The following is a 21,201-nucleotide window of genomic DNA, read 5'->3' as shown; positions in this document are numbered from 1 at the left end:
GATAAGTAATTTTAGGGTGGAAATACTGTACTGTTTATAGCAAAGGGTGGGAAAACCCCTTATTCATTGCACTGATGTGTCCTAAAGATAGCAGACAGAAAATAACGCAACTTGCTAAATATAGATAAGAATAATTTTAACACTGCCTGGCTTATGTTCCCCTTCAAGAATATGGTATGACCTCTGCATACATATGTTTTATTGATTAACTGCGCTTACTTCGTTCGCATATATACTGCTAATGAATCAATAAGCCTGGATAGTAAATGTTTATATATATATATATATATATATATATATATATATATATACATACATACATACAGTAAATTTGCTCGAACACAGTTAGGTGTATTATATCACGTTACATGCAAAGTAAAAGTCAGTCCCCTATTTCAAACTTTGTTTAGAACAATAATTATGCCCTCCATTTATCGACGTAAATTATGTATCTTTAAGTTACCGAAAGTGTGTTTGACGCAGTCTCAATGAGTGTCATTTTTTCTTTAAGTATTATTTCTTAATTGTATGTCACTAAATTAGTAATTATCTTTCAGACAGGTTCTGAGCACAAGTAGGGTCAGAGCACAATAAAAAGGTTCCGGTTCGGAGTGGAGTCAAGTAGTTCTATCTAAATTTAGATGTTTTTGTCTGTGCCTTTCACTGTCAACTATTCATCACAGGGACTGATTTTTACCATGGAATGATAGGGAAAGAGTCATTCTTTATTTTGAGATGCGTTTTATTGTGGTTATGAATCAGTGTGGTGGATGTAAATGTAAAGTGAGTACGAAATATGGTCAAGAACTATGTTTTCATTGACCCGGAAATAGAATCATGGCCCCAGTAGGCTTTGATCGACTGTCATGGAAAATAATGCATTGTAACACCTGACAAGGTTTAGCGTCTTAATGTGCTATAATGGTACTGTAACTCCTAGGAATCCTATTGTCCTTGTAATAATGGTTTGAGTTCAGTTGGGAGAATAGCATGTAGGTATTATATTACAAAATATTTAGCAGTCTCACCCCAAGTAATGTCCATTTTAGGAATATAAATTTAATGTCATGATCAATGCCATCATCATCATGAGGATTCACTCTTTGATTTCAAATGTAAGATTTTAAATTTATAAATTAGAAGAGGAGCACATATTCAGTGGTTTTCATTCGAATCCTCATGGTGAGCTTGTTTAGCTATCTGGGTTGGTTTAAGAACATATTGTTATGTCGAAACTCGTATCCATTATATGTTTTTTTCCATTACTAATATAAACTCTTTTATATTTACAAATTTTGTCGAAGATCCTTTTGTCAGACTAAAAACGCAGTTTATCTTAAACAGATTCCCTTTGTATTACCTGATGTGTGTGTCCCTTTAGTATCCGTACAGTACCAAACTTGTAATTCGTTGTGCCCTAAAAATATGGCACTCTGGCATTGTGGAAATTAACATTACATAAGAATGTAACTTTATCCCTTAGGGTTAACATTAGTGTGGCACTTTGGACCGAAGAGGAAACGCAATGTTAAAAATGTTCATAAGTATAGCATAATGTGTCCATCTGTAGTCAAACGGAATTTGACATAAGCATTATTGACCAACACTCACCCTGTCTGATCAACACTCACACACATTAGAACCAGATGTGTAATGATAGCACAGCTAGATGTGTAATGAATGGATGTAAAGTAAGGAGAATCTTTGGTTGATGAGTTAAATGGTACATATATTTTATTTGCGACTGATGTCTGTGACGATCTTGACGATGTAAAAAAGAAATTAATAGGTCATATTAGCTTAGTTCTCATTCAGCGGTTTAAAATTCAGGATAAGAAACAAATCATGCAATCGAAATCTGCCATTTAAGCGGCACAATAGTCTGCTAAATTAGAAAAAATGTAGTAATTTAGTTAAACCAACTGTCAGTGGTAACCCGCTTGGAAACGTCAACTTGTAATATGGATCTATTCGATCTAGCCATGTCTCATCAGGTACGACTTTCCAACATGTCTGCCAGAAAAGCAACCTTTTTTCCCCACATTAAATCTGCACTAGCTCCGTTATTTGATTATGCTTTGAATGGAGGTTTAAAGGGTTTTACTTTGAGAGGATTTCAATTTTTGATAAGAAAATGCTCCAAGCTTTGCCCTTCCTTTACGCATGTACCATTTTCAGAAGAAATTACGTCCCTTTTTAAACTACAGTGATGTCGTTTTTAATTTAGCAAATAAAGACGTTTTGACTGCTGCTTCACTATAATTTATGGAAACCTTCACTGAACAATTTTGACACCAAAATTGCAGAGAGAATTACATGTTCACATACATTAACATAATTTTGAGTCAGAGATTTTAAAGGGCTTACATTAAATATAATCTGTTGTATTCCATTTTAATAGAACATGGATAGTGCTCTTCTGCGTGGAATCTCTCCTTAGCACAGAAAAATGCAGTGCACACTGTGTCGATAACGTGATGGATGTGACTGCTTTCGCGTATAGAACGCCATCTTGTTTATGGGAGCGACACAATGTCCAAACGTACCAGGTGTTTGCCAGCGTATTTAAGATTCGTATGAATAGTATTGCAAAACATGTTAAATCATATTTGTATACTACGGATTTGAACTACCTTTTGATGCTAGAATAATAATATTAGTTACCAATGTGTGTTTCTTGTTCTACTGAAATATGACATGCACAAAGAAACATTCATAAGCACACCCATATTCCCAAAACTGTGACATGTTTAAAGTATGTATGTATATATGTATCTATATATATATATCTATGTATATGTATGCGTGTGTCCTTGTGTGCGTGCGTGCGTACGTATGTACGTATGTAGGTAGGTCGGTAGGTAGGTATGCATGCATATATGTATGTATCTGTCAGAAAAAGGATCGTTCTATCCTACTAAAACTAAATAAGTAATGACACTTGTAATCTGTTTGATTTTTTCCAGATCATGATGACAAAAGCTTGTAATTAAGTTCAGCCTCAATTTTATGTTAGTCCTCTATTATGTAATCTATGCGCGAAGATGACAAAGACATGTGTCATATATTAACACAAATAAACCGATTTATTTTTAATAAGGTAAAAAAAAAAACAGGTAGGTAATTGCTTCTACAAAATTTCAAAAGCTTCATCTGTATTTGTGTTCATTGGAACTCTTTCAGTGTCTAGCTCAGTTGGTTGGACTGCGTCAGTCGTCACCGGAATCTGGCGATTCGCTTTACACCAACGTCTTTTCTGATGATGTTGGTAACATATAAATCCAGATAAAGCGGAAATTATAACAGCACACGTTATAACGGGGAGTACAATCGAAAGATAGTCTTTCATATACGATGAACTTTTAATTGACCCAACTGGTGGTTGTAGACTTGACACCGGTGGTATTTGATAATCTGGAAAGATAAAATGCCGCAAATATTACATTAAATTCTTTTCTTTGAGGAGAAGTGTTTCAAGACGTTAATATATGATTGTAAAAGACATGTTTATTTCAAAAACTGAAGCTGTCCTAATAATTTTTTTCAGTCATCAAAAGAACATGTCTGCCAATGGGAGTCCGGATGCATTCAACATTTTTAAGTGGGTTATATTTTAAGTGTACAAAATGTGTACGTTAACTAGATACTGTGTCGCAATTGCAGCACAGTCGGTCTATTTGTAAATTATTAGCAATCGTTGGCACGATGTCTGAACAATTTCAGAAGAGCTAAACCAATCATTTGGAAAAAATGATGGAGATAAATACGTTAAAATAATGGTTGTTTTAAAACTTACTCGGACAGAAGCGAAAACAATTTGTGACCGCACAAAGAGGAGCACATGGATCGCAGTTGCCCGTGTTTGGGTCAAAATACTCATCTTTTTTACAGGCGACTGAAAAATAGAAATGAGATTATTTAACACATTTCTAGGAACTATTACAGTATATGTCCTGTCAGATAATTAAAACATTTACAGCTATATACAACGCTGTAACGCTTCCGCGATGAAATATATGAAAGGACGAATTTGGAAAATATCAGTTGTCAAACAAATACAAAATCTACTTATTCTTGTCTCAGTTATGAATTACGTTTACTCCGTCTTTAGTATTGGAAAGACAATTTTTGTGTAATCTATGTATTAGTTGTTTCATTTAGCTCATAAAATTGAATCATTTATTTCATGGAGTGAAAATCTTGAGGAAATTAATGCTTCTACAAGTTGACATTTTTTTGGATGTTTTCTACCATTTATTATTTCTGTCCGCGGTGTCAGCACGAATATGAATGTTGGAGTGTGAGTTCTGTTTGACCTGTGTTAATAGACTGAAGAGATAAGAAATGCGTATATTGAATAAGGTTTAGATTAATCTACATATTAATATAAATATAATATATATAATATATAAAATTTAGTCGGCTTACCTGTAGAAACTCCTGGCAAAATAAAAATCAGGGTAAAAATCAAAGCCATTGGTACATGCTGTAATGATGTCATTTTCAATGTCGACTAGCAGTTCATCACTGGATAATAATCTGTCAATCAAAACATATGTATTTAAACCTTGCAACAAAATTTTACAACAAAAGGTTTTAACCTTGGTAATATATATCAATGTCCTTGGTTATATCTCTGCAGACGCATTCAGTAAAATACAAACGTCTCAATAAAACTGAGAAAGATGAAGTCAGTACTCGTTGACCTAGCAAGAGTACGTACACGAGGTTATTTGGATCTTATATAAACAACCAGATTCAGATTTGATAATCTGTGTGAATTTTGTCCTCTTTGAATAGTTTTCTCTTGGATCAGAACATCTGGTTATTAATATTTGTATGAATGTATGCATTTAGCGGATGGGAGGTTGAGCGTACGAGCGTGTGTCTTTGTCTGTGTGTGTGTGTTCACTCTTCCTAGAAAGACACATAGAAAGGTCACCCATGTGTCAAAAAAAACTTAAAAAACAGTTTTCTTCATTTCTGAACGTGTATATAAAAGGAAGAAAATGAATTAAAACAACACCTTTAATCTGCCTTGATTACATTTTAAAAATAATATAATGTATTCCGTACTTTGGAAGATATACTCTGTCTCGTTTTGGAAGTATATCGCATACTATTTTATAGATACATAATGGTATTGAAGTATAGCAGTGTTTTTCAATCAGAATGGTACATACAGGTTAAACTGTAATCGTATATTTTAGAAACAATAGGAAATTCAAGTTTGTGATTTGTGCTTACCAGAAGTAAGACCGATGAAAGTTCATGTACATGTATCTATTTAATAAAACTTTGCTATTTTTAGATAAGGGGGTTTTCACTCCGTAAGCAATAATTAGATACGCATTCGAGTTACTCACCTTGGCTGGGGGGGGGGGGTCATCATTTCCCCAAGCCGAGGAAACATAATACCTTGGACATAATTTGGAAATTATTGCAATATAACAGTGTATATACTTATTACTTACTAGACATGAAAAACATATTTACCCTTGGAACAGTTCTTAACTAAGCTGTTCAGGTCAAAGCTGGACAGCGCGGAGATACTTGTTTTACAGACACATAATTCTGGTTGTTATATATTTCTCTGCATTAATTGAGATCATTTATAAACTTTTCTTTTTTTAAATCCTAAAGGTGCACCAGACTATTTCGATAATTAAAAAATTAATTAATCTATTAATTAAGTAATAACCTAGAACTGCTAGGACTCGTACTTACCTGCACCGCGCTTCAGGCTAAATAACCTCTTCAGTTTATTCTTCACGTATATCACGCTCTGTTTTAGAAAGGGACTTTCCAGCCCTTCACTATAATTAGATCCTGAATTAAGCGACCTAAAATACCCATCTGACTACAATATGTATTTCAGTAATATCTACGCGAGATCGTGAGCACTACTGTACTAAAATTGTTATTACCATCGCGTCTAGGGTGTACTAAAATACAATGAGCATACCTTGCAGTAGTCTATATAATTTGCATGACCATCACGGGGTACAATAATAGTACGAGAACGCCATGTACTGTTTTTCACAATTATCAGTTTGTCCACTAGTACGACTCATTCTATTAAATGTGTAATACCCTCTTGTGTATGTACAGGGAAGTCGCTAAACAACAATTTTTGCGTAGACTGCGCAATAAGGATGTATCAAGGTAACGATCGTAACGACCGAAGCAACTAAAAAACAACAAACACACTGACGCAATTTCTATAACACAATCAAAAGACTTGCAAATTTCAAAAACACAATGAGCACAATATTAAATGTATTAACCATTCAAGACACTCTAGTTCCTGAACTATATTCTAATGTCTTTAATGGATATTCAGCATAGTGCAAAATAAAATGAAACTTATTTATCAATATAAAAATGGTACTATGTTATATCGTTATAAATTTTAATATAAATTACGGTACTATGTTATATCGTGATAAATATGAATATAAATTACGGTACTATGTTATATTGTGATAAATTTGAATATAAATAATAGTACAATGTTACATCTTGATAAATTTGAAAGTAAAGATAATGATATACATATTACATAAGTTTAACATAATAACAACAATCTCTGTAGCAGATAACGTATATTTATTTATACGTAAAGTGGCATATAGCGTGGTTAAAGTCAGATATGTTAAAAAAAGAGCATACACTAGAACAAAATTGTTACATTGTCGATTTAAAGCATAAAAATGATATCCTACGATGTTTTAGACAGACAAAGATTCGCTGATTATATTTAATGACGAGAAAATAAAGAAAATCATCATCAATCCAAATTAAAATCTTCTTAAAACACGGTGGTAAGAAGAAGGGAATTCTGTATTAATATGAGTAACGATACAAACCAATAACATTAACTCGACGTTCGCGTCGTAAATTTTGCAAAATCAGTCTACAACGATTCAACAAAACAGCGACATCCAACTAATCAGAAGTGTGTTCCCATCTATTTGATTATTTAATAACTGATACACCTGAAATTGCTTAATTTAAAATTCATCAAATAGTCAAAATCTCAAACCATAAAACAATGTTTGCAAAAGGATACCTTCCCTAATTTACTGAAATAATGACAAAAACGAGGCAAGTAATATCAGATGATCGCGTTATTTGCAAACTGGAGATTTAACGAAAGATGACACTGGGTGTATGTTTTACAAACAAGAGATATGTCTATACGATAAACAAGATGACATAGGCAAATTTGAAAATATTTGGAAAAACCATTATAATGAGATTCGCAATATATGTACACGTATTTGTGAAATGGAAAGGACACGATGAATCATTTAACTGTTGATAGACAGCAGAAATTAGCATTTCACCGAAACAACACACTAAGCACAGAACATAGAAGTAGTATTTAAGAGCATGACAACTTTGAGATTTTAAAAGTTAAAAATTTTACATAGTGTAACCAACTGGGTAGCAAACGTGTATTAGAAAATGAACGAGTTCATATAGGCACGTCATTTGAACTTGAACCGATCACAATAAAATAACAGTTTAACAACAAAAAGGTACACTTGAAAATGTGATTATGACACTACAGTGTGCGAAATGCCCTTTCATTATAATAAATGGCATCAATGAATAAATGAAATGAGGTACCATTCAAAATATGAAATTCATTAGATCTGCATTTCGAAACCGGTGAAAATAAATCCAGTATTAAAGGTAATCAGCTGGTCTAAAAGCTTATTAACATGAAGAAAGGTAATGAAAATGTCATAGATATTGATTGAAGAAGAAGTATATATATATATATATATATATATATATATATATATATATATATATATATATATATATATATATATATATATATATATATATATATATATATATATATATATATATATATATAATGTATAAGAAGTACATTGATATAGATGTTGACTGGATAAGAAAAGAAGTACATTTATATAGATGTTGAATTAATAAGAAGTATATTAGTACTTAAATAAATTTTTTATTAAAAGAAGCTATAGCAGCGATTCACGCAAATACTTGTGAAGACAGCTTTTACTATGCACAATTTTAATTCATCCATAACGACTTCAGTTTCAAAGCGGTGCTACAAAAATAGTAACCAGAATTAGCTGATAGGCGAAGAATTGTTACACCATCAATTTTGGAGGGTATTGCAATTAAACTAATGGAATATATATTGCAGTCATATTCGGAGTAGATGTGTAACCACGACGTTGTTGCCTCGCGAACGTGATGACAATAAGGCTTATCTCAAACAGACAGTGACGATGTCTCCTTTTGCATCTTTAGGCAGAGCAATATCAGTTGTAAAATGTTACAAACACAACAGCGGAAAACTGATAGACGAAATGGAAAAAGAACAAAATATCATATATGCAAAGAGTGTGGAACAGGAACTATATTAATCTGACTAATTTACGGTAATATTTTACCTGCCTAAATATTACAAGTGAAGACCAAAATGTGAAACAGATATTTTAAGGATTTGCACGAAAATTGGGTATCATTAACTTTATGTCAAACATACACAGGTGTGACTGTGACATAAAGGTCGCATATGATTGATAACGTCAAGTATACAGTCATTATGATCTTTCTTTCAAACTTTTTAATAGTTCTCCAGCCTCAAACTCACGATTTCTACCCGTTTCTATATGTTTGGGCCTTCCAATACATTTTTTCTTGTACCAGTTAACGGCAAAACAATAGCAATTTGACACCATCAACCAGAAAAATCTGCATTTTAAATCGAGACATCAAAAGATGCCCCAGGTCATAGGTCATTCATTTAAATTTGTTAAGTGAGTCTAAACAATAATTGTCAGTGACCATTTTTGATGTGTTGGGGGGTTGCATCCATATATTTCAATATATACCGACATTGCAGCTTGGGTGGCAAACAGAATAAAAACTTTGAAAATAGGGTCCACATATAATGTTTTAGTCATACTATCTTTTTAATTAAAAAAACCAAAAAACAATAAAATATGGAAAAAATTCTTGTGATCAACTTTAGGTCTGCAAAACATACACACACTAGATGTATGCAGATGAGATTCTTACACATCTGCCAGCTGATACTCTTTCTGATTGGTCGATCGTCAAACTTTGCAACTATAAAAATCCATAATACGCTGCGTAGTCTACTTGACAGCGGTGCCGACCGAGTACATCCGTAACGTATCTATAGAATCGTTGCTCTGACTGGGCGCATAAAACAAATTCTCATTTGTAATGTCATAGCTTGTTTAACCAAACGTCATGTACATAGCTTGTTTACCCAAACGTAATGTTCTGACCTTTAAATAGATACAGAACAGTTGAACAAAAGATTAGAACACAGCAATATTGGTCATTTCAACGGAAAGAAAATAAATCACCATGTTTATATTTAAATAAATAACAACAAAAAAAACAAAATGAGATTACTTCACATGCAATAGAAAATAATTATAACAATAATACGTTTTAAATTTTTGAAAATTTCAAACGACGGTATAATCCACACGGGACAGGCTGGGCCGAAGTGTGTTATTGGGAAGTCCATGGACCCCATTCCCTTGGCATGATATGCCCATAATATTGCCGTAAAAGGTTGCTTTGACCACAGGTTAATCTAAGACTTTTTGTATGCAATTTACAGGTTCATACACTAGTTGACTGGATCTTATCTTATATCCATTAAAACTACTGAAATCTTTAAAAAAAATTAAATAAAAAACAGGGTGTAAAGCAATAAGACGAAGGCGGTTCAGATGCGCCTCATTGTGGCATTATGACGTTATTGGTGTAATCCCCATTGCGCCATCTCTGCAATTAAAGAATCCCTGACATTTTCCTAGTATATATTAAATAAAAGTTTCACATTACTGACTAAAGGCATTGCAGAGATAAAGATCTCATAAACTGCTGGATCAGTTTAGCGTGGTGCAGCGATCAAAGCATACCATTATCCCCAAGAGGTATTTTACCACTAAATTTACATCGCTGCGGCAGTGTTTTTTTCCAGGGAGGGAACACAATGTGAGGAGTATGAAAGTCTGGTTCCCTGACCTCTTTCCACCCCGTTACTCTTCGTTATGAGGTGCGATGCCAGGGAGCTAGACTAGGAGTATGGTTCATTCGAAACATCATCGTCTCTTTCCGATGCGAGTTGAAATACCTCGAGACTCTGAAAAAGACTCATAGGTATTGGTAGTGATACTTCCCAAATTGGTAAGCTTATGACTATCGAACTTCCGATTAGCATACAAGAACCGATTTTTATCAAAAAACGGATGTTGAAAATAACGCTCGACGACCTTTCAAAAATCTAATAAATGCCTAATTTTAAATTTTAAATGTTATTCATGCAACTTTATTTTTAACAAATTAAAGAAACTGTTCGCTTTCAATAACCTGTTGTTTACGTCCCTGTTATTGGTCAAACGTACTCCAGTCATTGTGACGTTAATGAAGTATTAGCGCGTCAAAAAACAACCATGGACACGACGGCAGTTCAAAATGACCAATATGCCCATCTTGTTCTTTTAGTTGGCATACGAAAGGCGGAGGACGTTCCAACTGGACTATGGTTAAATCGAAAAAGAAACCTTGGCTGCAATTGGTCGCCAGTGAAAACTCTATACTGAACTGCATTCGTTCACATGGAACAATATCGCGGAGAAACGAGACAAAATCACAACTGAAAGCATCTACAAAGTCATAATAATAATAATATTTTTTTAATGTATGTATGTATGTATGTATGTATGTATGTATGTATGTATGTATGTATGTATATAAACGACCCACAGATTCTTATAATTTGACTGTAGTTTTGTATAGTAAAATTGCACTATTGTACCTACACTTAAAAATAATAACACTAAGCAAATTATTAAAATGGTATTAGTGTTTTATTCACTAACAGGGATATTTGTTTAAGTTGGTTGTATAGTCTGCAAAGTAGAACGTTAACTTTAGTTTCATATTTAACATAAAATATCCATACGCCAAACAAACCATTGCAATGTTATAGTATATTTGTCTGAACATTTCCAAATGATCTCGCATTGAGATCAAAACAAAACATAGCAAAACTATTCAAACTATGTGTGGTTTCAATGTCTTGTTATATTAGGTGTCTGACTGTTTCGTTTTTGCAAAATACCTCTTCAGTATTTTTTAGAGGTGAGATCTGCGGGTTCCCATTAAAAACTCTCTATCACCATGCGGATAGAACTAGTTCTCATTTCACAGGCCACTCCCTTTAGACTATAGTCATGTTGGGTATCAAACGTCTGCTACATTTAATCGCATAGAATATATGTTGTTGTTGTGGTAGGGTTTAACGCCATTTTCAGCACACGATAGGCTATACATGGCGGCCAGTATTAATGGTGGAGGAAGAACTTCGACCGTCGAGAAGCTACTGGCAAGTTTTCTAACATACGCACATTGGCCGAATCCAAGACGCGAACCCACGCAGACAGAGGTGAGATGGCAGTGATCCACGGTCGTGCAGTATTCCATCCCAAAACTCGTTCATATTTCCCATATAAATGCAGTAACCTATAATTACGGATAGTCGGTTGGACCAATATCCGTTGTATTTCTTAATTCGTTCTTGTATGTTCAATATATATATTGAACATACAAGAACGAATTAAGAAATACAACAGATATTGGTCCAACCGATTATCTGTAAACCAACGGACTTAGTTCCCATCTTATAACGTCTTGAAACTATTGAACTAAGCAAATTATCATTGTGTGAAAAGAGCAGCAGCTTACTGAACATGGTTTACATTGATCACATAATCCCTTATGCGGATCAGAAATATTCATCGTACTTAGCAGATTCTTTGATACCATCTGAAATCACAGAAGAATATGTCATCGGTCGGTGGTTCTACCTGTGGTGTTCCCGGGTCCTTCTTCCATGTATAGCCTATATTGTGCTCTAAAATGGCGCTAATCCCCATAGCAAACAACAGCAACAGAAGAATATATTAGTTGTAAGTGGAAAAAGCGTGTACGAAATACACACCATACATTTAAATCTAAAGATGCCTTGGGTGATCGAGGACTATAGAAAAATGAACTGCTCATATTTGTACATGCTGATACAAATGGTGTTGCATTCAAACGTATAAGGACAAGTAATCCAATGATTCTTGATGGAATAAAGAAATGAAACATATTAAGATTTTCTACAATTATGAGGCTGGTTGAAGCAGATATCAAGTTTCACTTTGACGATTAAACTGATTGTCAGGTTAATAAACAACAGAAATTCAAGGATTTTATAATAGTTTCATGAATAAAATAGACACGTTTCCCACATATGCTGATATAAAACAATGGTCAATAAGCTCCAGAATTTAATCAGTTATAAGATCTAACCTACACTTAAGCACTTCCATAAATGCTCGTGTTTGTAATATAACTCTTACCTGATAATCAATTTCCATACTTGCAATATAGTACTTAACTGTCAATCAATTTCCATACTTGTAATATAGCACTTATCTGTCATTTAATTTCCATACTTGTAATAAAGCACTTACCTGTCAGTCAATTTCCATACTTGTTATACAACACTTACCTGTCAATCAATTTCCATACTTTTTATACAGCACTTACCTGTCAATCAATTTCCATACTTGCAATAAAGCACTTACCTGTCAACAAATTTCCATACTTGCAAAAAGCACTTACCTGTCAACTAATATCCATACTTGTGATATAGCACTTACTAGTCAATCAAATTCGATAACACTACTCTGCCATAGTATCTCTTAATAGGCGTCCAAGTATAAAAATAGTTATGAACGTGTATTTTTGAACCCTATTTTTATTCATAGTATATTTTAGAGAAGGAAAAATTAATGTAAGATATTTATAAATTCTTTGTCATGGTCCTATAATTCAGATGCATTTAATGTATCGCTTGTTATATATGGCAAAATAAGTATATAAAAGTGTTATGGGACTGTTTATGATTCTTACTAAGATATAGTTATGACTGACTATGTGGTTTGGTTTAGGAAAAATTCGGAAAGGATTTCAATGGGACACATGTAGATTTGAGCACATATAAATTTTGTATTTAACCTTTAGATTCCAATTTTCACAAAATTATCATTACTTAAGATTTTTTTGCTTGATTAAATTTTTCCGTCAATAACTATTATTATTTTCAGAAATGAAAAACGCCCAGTTTAAATAAATAAATATTACGGCTAATAGGGCGAGTACTCACCGTATTTCCGGGAGGAACTTTTAGCACATTGTATTGCTGGGAGTTTATCTTGCTGAAAATCAACGTGCTACAATAAATCTTTCACTATGGGCTGTGTTCAACATACCATGAATAAAAATTACCAACACAGTACAAACTATTCAATTCTACTTGACACAAATACAATGTTGTGATGATATACTGATCTTGATTTGGACTTGTTTATAATAAAGTACAAGTGACCTGAATCCACCCCCACCCCCCCACCCCCCCAAATGCATGCAAATTTTAAAAAAAATAATTTACAGACATTATTATATGTAGAATTATATAATAGATCATCGCAACAATTTGATAACGATGACTAGTAGTCATAGGGGAGTACAACTGTGTATTAGCAGTTTGAAAATAATGATTAGTTGGTATGTTGGAGTGCAAATGTGTATTAGCAGTTTGAAAATGATGATTAATTGGCATGTTGGAGTACAAATGTGTATTAGCAGTTTGATAATGATGATTACTTGGCATTTTGGAGTACAAATATTTATTAGCAAAGATACACAGTAGAGTAGATGAGGATCCGTTTGGAAAAAATCGTGTCGCTGTTATAGTTTGGGTTTTTTTCATTGCAAGAACGCGATAATCAAAGACCACCACTAACACGCATTCACTCGCTCAAGATTTTGGACGCAATCACTGAGATTTGCCATTCTGTTATTATATACATATGCATCGGATACAGGCTGTAATAGACACATAAATCTTAAATCCCATGGGTCAGATAATTATAACAGATGTACACTTCCGGCCGTATTTTAAAAAGATATTGGTGCGTTGGTAGATACATTGTGATGTTTTCAATATCTTAAAAGATTATCTTGTTTTATTCACTTGAGATAATCATCGCTGCATCGTTCTACGTTATTTTGACATCATTTACTTCAAACTGGTTCGGTTAAAAATGAACAAACTATATTGAACAATATTACGTATTTGTGTTTGTATAGCCGAATATAAGAATGAAATAAAGTGTACTGTTTATTAGCAAAGATACAAAGATACACAGATTTATGACTATTTCTAACTTTTATGAACATCCTAAAAATGTGTAGTTTTTTTTCTGTTTGTTTTTATTGGGGGGGGGGGGGTATTATTCATGCCTTAGCTACGTCATGATACGCTGTTAAATATTGTACCTCCTCCGTACTCATTTGAAAGTATGTAATATTGCTATGATACCAAAAATAGTACATGCAGACATAAAAATAACCCACGCAAAGCCATACTTATCAATGTTTCAAACAAAGTTTTTTTTGTTGTTGTTGTTTTTTTTGTGGCAACGTCCACATGGTATCTGTCTCACACAGTGTTACTTAGTGACTGATAACTCCTGTTATATTAGGAGGACGATTAAAGACTTACCTGTAGCTGAGTGAAGAATAAAGCGACTTCAACTTTCTTCTCACCTTTCTCGAGTGGAGGTCTATCATTTCTGGCAATTTCCCGCACATGCCTCTATTTACAAATTTCGTAACCGATATATTTATCTACTAATGAAAGTTCTGTATTTATTTTATAAGGTGTGTTCCGAACTTTTTTTTATTAGGAGTGGCGTTGCCAGCGACCCAGAAAGATGAGTATAATTAAGGCCAATCCTGAAAACTTTAGAATCTGATTACGATGTCACGATCTCGATATAAAGAAGTGAACAAATAATTCGAAAGTAAGAACATCCGGTAAGGAGTTACCAATATGTTACGGTACAGTACTTTTATATTTACAATGAAATATATTATTATCTACAGTAAAAGGAGATCTTATGTATATCAGATCACGTTGTAAACCAGAAACATTGCCTCCAGTGTCAACATTTTCATAAATAGTGCACAACGTGAGATGGTATTGCACCACAGAACACATAATCTAGACTCACGCTTGATGATTTTAATCATGTAGTATGAACACTTCAAGACTCGAAAACACACAAGTTTATCATTTTTTGCAAAATATGGCCAAAACACGCATTTCGTTGAAAGTAGTGACATCTGGTGTGAAGGTGTGAAGTGAGAATATAAAAAATAACTCATAATATCCATTCAAACCTCGTACCTCTCACGTGTACATTTGAAGGGATGAGACTATGTTAAGATATCAAATACATGCATTCAAAACCCTTGCAAAATGATAATTACCAGTGTTTAGTAACCACGTCTTCTGGGCATCAAGCTCGTAGAGTGTCATTTAGTTAGTAAATCACTCATGTTGCGTGCTCATACAACATAATGATAAAGACTGAACATTTGTGGTTGAAACATATTGACCTATTACTGAGTGAAGAAAAACGTGACTAAATTCTCTTCATATTATTTCTAAAAAATTTCCGGGTGGAGGTCTATTTTTAGAGTGGTGCTTTCCGGTAGTGATCTATATTGAGAAATTGATACTCTATGATTGACGTGTTACTAGCTCAAACCTCTGATACACATGACGAAATAAATTATTATATGCAGTACCATGATAATGATATCTTATATATATATATATATATATATATATATATATATATATATATATATATATATATATATATATATATATATATATATATATATATATATATATATATATATATATATATATATATATATATATATATATATATATATATATAATGTTTAATTAGAAGCTTTACCTGAAAGGATAATAATTTAACTCTGTGCAAGGTGAGGTGCTGTCATATGCGCAGCAAGACATTGAGGTACGCCCACTCATAACGATTTCACTCATGTATTATGAACACCCCCGCAAACCTAGAAATGTATTCATATTTATAAACGATATTATCAATATGTTTCGTAATCTTCAAAGGTCATTAGTCTAGAAAGATGTGTTATTTAGCTAACTGACGTTTGATTCAAATATAAAAGGAAAATATTAATCTTTTAAATTAACTTTACTTTGTCTTTTCTTAACAACGGATCAATATATGTATATATGTATAGAAATGTGTCGCTGAAATTTTCAACTTCTACGTGTATATTCATGGGTGTTACTTTCTGTGAATTTATGTATTTAAGTAAATTTTACAAAGATTATTATAACCAAGCACACCATTAATACTGGCTGCCATGCATAGCCTATCGTGTGCTGAAATATGCCTTAAATCCCACAACAACAACAACAACAACGACAATAACCAGCAAAAGTTAGATGTAGTATAAGGGGACCAATTAACTCTTGTTATATAAGACGATCTGCAGACAGGTATGTTTAATGTATCTAGCATATTTCTTCAAAGCTGCAAAAACCACATAAAATTGTGTTCAGCTTTTTTAACATTTAAAAGGTACTAGAATTTGTTTCAACAAAACAAAACAAGTTTCCTGTTGCTGCTGAAAAGATGAAACTGAAATTAATCCGTATGATATAAACGTTATTTTTTGTTGTTGTTGAAGATATCAAATTTGAAAACTCGCGTAAATACTGCGCGAAGTAACTAAATGAAACTTTTGTTATTGTAATAGTCATGATTGGTTCAATAACCGGTATCGTTACAACAGTCGTGAAGGTTGTATCTTGAGTTCAATAACCGCTATCGTTACAATAGTCGTGAAGGTTGTATCTTGAGTTCAATAACCGGTATCGTTACAATAGTCGTGAAGGTTGTATCTTGAGTTCAATAACCGGTATCGTTACAATAGTCGTGAAGGTTGTATCTTGAGTTCAATAACCGCTATCGTTACAATAGTCGTGAAGGTTGTATCTTGAGTTCAATAACCGGTATCGTTACAATAGTCGTGAAGGTTGTATCTTGAGTTCAATAACCGGTATCGTTACAATAGTCGTGAAGGTTGTATCTTGAGTTCAATAACCGGTATCGTTACAATAGTCGTGAAGGTTGTATCTTGAGTTCAATAACCGGTATCGTTACAACAGTCGTGAAGGTTGTATCTTGAGTTCAATAACCGGTATCGTTACAATAGTCGTGAAGGTTGTATCTTGAGTTCAATAACCCGTATTTTTACAAACGTAGTGCAGGTTGTATCTTGAGTTTAACAGCCTGTAATAGCGTGAGGGTTGTATCTTGAATTCATGAACTGTTATTGCTGCTATAGTCATACAGATAGCATCATGAGTTCAAGAACCTGTATTGCTATTACGTAGATCATATATTTTGCTCATTTTATGCCCGATACATTATGTTACCAACCGTATCTTAAATCAATATCCAAAACTTGTTACACATTTCATGAAATGAAATGGAGATGTGAAGATTCTCTAGGAAACAGATTAAATTAGTCTGTAACTGCAATCGATTTCACCATTTTCTCTAAGTCTCCATTGCTTGGTCTAAATGAAATTCAGGAGGTTGACATTAGGTCACAATTGTTCACCACAGATATTCTTATTTCTCATCTATGCGACTGAGAAATCTTTTTATTTTGCATCCCTTACTTTTGGTATCTCACTCTGGTTGTCTCAGTCCGGTCGTCTCAGTCATGGTGTCACGCGCTAGGAACTACTTTTAAAAATGAAGCAACAACAATAATATATATGTAACTGAAAGAAATTCGCTCATAAAGCAACTTAAGGTCTCTCCAACTTTTGATGACACACCATATGAAACAGTCTGAGAGTGACAGACACAGACATGCACACGAAGTTGAGTTATTCGGTATTTTTAAGTTAGAAACTACACACAACATGGCGAATTCGATCCTATATGTAACTTAGTAAAGGTTCAGGTCAGCATCATCAAAGGTAGCTAAATTATCTATTTAGTTTGAAATAATTCGCATGAAACCAATTCGTTACTTTTAGATACATTTAATGGAACGAACTATAATAGAAAGAACAAATCGTGGTACCAATACTGATATTATTCCTGCTTCTTCCCTCTTGTGAACTTGATTCTGCAACTCTTTTCAGATATTTCAGATGTGTATTACCTTTTGTCTGAAAAGTGTAGTGTTTATTTTCTTGTTCACTTATTTCGAAATAGTGCGTCGTGTGCCTGCATTATCTTACAATATTATACCCCATTCTTTTTTAATACGAGGGATGTTTAATTTTAAAAATGACTCCATTACTTTCATGCATTTATTTATTCGTTATCAATACATAATTGTATTATTAGCCATTCCTCTGAAAATGTTCTATCGTGCCCTATACACCCCCCTCCTCCCATCCCCCATCCCCCCCCCCCCATGCACATTTGATGTTCATGGCAAGATATCTATAGTAAAATCGATGTGTCACGTCATACTTTCGAAGTTAGCGCATGTCCAATTAGGGCCGGATTTAGAAGCGGGAGACTCTTGGACGTCACGTTTGTAGGGCCATATACAACAAAATTTATAAATTCAAAAGTTGAATCAATTGGTGGGTGATGGGGTGGTGGCGAATATGCTCCTAGTCTGGGGCATCACTTGCGCCAAAGCCGACCTTGTGCCCAATTTATACAGAACTCGATACTCAAGAAACAGCTTGAGTATATATTTTGTCCTGTGACTGAGTATTCAACTTCCGAATTAGCGAATGGATAACTCATGCTCTTGATCAATTGTAAGCACAAGTAGTCGACAAATCGAATAGTAGACCTCCCACGTTGCGTATGCACCATGTATACAAATCACCATACCCAAGAAATATCTTGGGTACAGATAGAGCATTTAAAAGTTTTAATCTCAAACTATGGAACCAGTCAGCAGATCATATTTATATCTGTAGTCACTCAGGTTAACGGGAATTAATTGGTGTTTATGTTGACTCAAATTTTGAATAAAACATGGGAAAAATCTCATTACCGCAGCTTGGGTTCGACCTGATGGCATCCGATTCCAAGGATTCTCTTTTTACATCAATTATTCAACGTGCTATCGGAACCCGCGTCGAACATTACAAATTGTATGTATATTTAAAGTGGCCGCAGAAGGGCTTTTTAGTTTAAACTTCTTTCATTTTTGCCAAATTTGGGAAAATTATATAAGGGACTACAACAATGCGGATTACTACAACATCTACAAACCCAAGAGAACGAGACCAATCTCTACAATACGTATGTGCAGTGACCCTTATTAAGTTAAATGCAAATCCCACAGCGAGTTGAAACTTTTAGTTATTAGACAAAATATTGCCAATGTTAAATGTGAGAAGGAAAATATTTCAAAATTAAGAGTGGCTGTCTTGCACGTGAAGGTTACACTGGTCAACAGTGAAATCATTACTGACTTGAAAAGGCCCTAATCTGTAGTATTTTGGTGTGCCGAACACGAATATAACCGTGAAAAATTTGTATTGGCTCTCGTTTTGAAGATATTCATATACCTCATTTTCTATGTTTCACTGTGTAAATTTCTCCAGTAGGACTGCAGCAACATCCGGAATAATGATGTAACATTGCATAATACCATCATGCTCACATCATCCACAGTTGATTGCATCATTTTCTGATGCAATGCAATACTAATGCCATGCGGCTGCTGAAGTAAGTTGACGTCAGCAGTGTACTATACATGTGTAGGCCTATTATACTAATGCCAGGCGGCTGCTGAAGCTGACGTAAGCAGTGTACTATATAAAGCCCAATCAGATAGGTTCAGCATTTAAAATATTTTAGACGTTGTGCGAGACAGTTCAAGCTACTGTTACATAAAACTTATTATTTTATCCATTTACGTACAATAAAGAACAGTAATGCCTCGAAAGTGTGTTAATACCGCGGACAATTTTTGCTATATTTGTGGGGAAGTGACATTTGCCAACCAGAAGAAAAGTATCAATTCTCAAGTGAAGAAGGCATATCATCTTTACTTCGGATGCAAGGTTGGTGACCAAGACAAGCCTTGGGCTCCGCGTATATGCTGTGCTACATGTACAACACAGCTTTCACAGTGGTTGAATTGCAAAAGGTCATCAATGCCGTTTGCAGTCCCAATGGTGTGGAGAGAGCCAAGCAACCACCTAAATGACTGTTACTTCTGCTTGGTTCCTCCTCTTTCCGGCGGAATAACGAAGCGAAAGAAGTCGAGAATAGTCTACCCAAACATTCCGTCTGCATTGAGACCAGTTCCACATGGTGAGGGACTTCCTATTCCAGAACCTCCAGCAGAATATTCTCTTGATTCATCTGACGAAGACAAAGGTGAGTCGACCTGTTCTTCTCCTGGTCCATCAGCATGCAGTGATCCAGATTTTCACTGTGGTGCATCATCAACCCCACACAGAATAACACAGGAAGAACTAAATGACCTGATTCGTGATTTGGACTTATCAAAGAACAAGGCAGAATTGCTAGGATCAAGATTCCAACAATGGAATCTTCTAGAAGAAGATGTCACAATTACTGCATATCGAAAGCGCCACCAGCAATTGGAGCCTTTCTTCAGAAAGGAAAGTAATCTGATATTCTGTTCCGATATTGAGGGCCTCATGAATGCTTTAAAAATCACTCATGACCCACAAGAATGGAGACTATTTGTGGACTCTTCGAAACTGAGTCTCAAGGCTGTGCTTTTGCACAATGGAAACATTCTTCCATCTATTCCAGTAGCGTATGCTGTCCACATGAAAGAGACATACGATAACTTAAGGCAGCTACTGAATTCCATTGAGTATAACAAGTACAGCTGGCACCTCTGTGGTGATTTGAAGGTAGTTGCCCTTTTAATGGGACTGCAGCAAGGATATACAAAATACATGTGTTTCTTATGCGAGTGGGATAGCCGAGCAAGGGAAATGCACTACATGAGGAAGGAATGGACTCACAGGCAGAATGTAGCCATTGGAGAGAAGAATATCCAACACCCAGCTCTGGTTGAGGCTCAGAAAATCTTGCTACCACCCCTTCACATCAAACTAGGTTTGATGAAGAACTTCGTGAAAGCCATTGACCGGACTTTGCCAGCATTCCGATACCTGCATGAAAAATTCCCTCGACTCAGCGAAGCAAAGATTAA

The 21,201-nt window shown here is 34.3% G+C and overlaps 1 protein-coding gene across 9 annotated transcripts; it reads right to left on the bottom strand.

The window, feature by feature from the left end:
* Positions 1-3,060: 3,060 nt before the first annotated feature.
* Positions 3,061-15,532, bottom strand: LOC149782744 (uncharacterized). 9 transcript variants are annotated; one of them, XM_089934912.1, is made up of 5 exons: positions 14,666-14,769; positions 9,966-10,189; positions 4,429-4,539; positions 3,797-3,895; positions 3,061-3,414 (listed from the first exon to the last, which is right to left on the bottom strand). In XM_089934912.1, the coding sequence occupies exons 3-5, from the start codon at positions 4,499-4,501 to the stop codon at positions 3,131-3,133; spliced, it is 456 nt and encodes a 151-aa protein (XP_089791038.1). In that variant the 5' UTR covers positions 4,502-4,539; positions 9,966-10,189; positions 14,666-14,769; the 3' UTR covers positions 3,061-3,130. The 9 variants fall into 9 exon arrangements, with proteins under 9 accessions (XP_089791038.1, XP_089791040.1, XP_089791039.1 ...); XM_089934914.1 differs by having other exon boundaries at positions 9,990-10,189; XM_089934913.1 differs by having other exon boundaries at positions 10,072-10,189.
* Between the last annotated feature and the right edge of the window lie 5,669 nt (positions 15,533-21,201).

Source organism: Sinohyriopsis cumingii, chromosome 15 (genome assembly GCF_028554795.1).
Source record: "Sinohyriopsis cumingii isolate HCF-2022 chromosome 15, ASM2855479v2, whole genome shotgun sequence".
Taxonomy (NCBI): domain Eukaryota; kingdom Metazoa; phylum Mollusca; class Bivalvia; order Unionida; family Unionidae; genus Sinohyriopsis; species Sinohyriopsis cumingii.
This window is presented reverse-complemented; position numbering and strand designations above follow the sequence as displayed.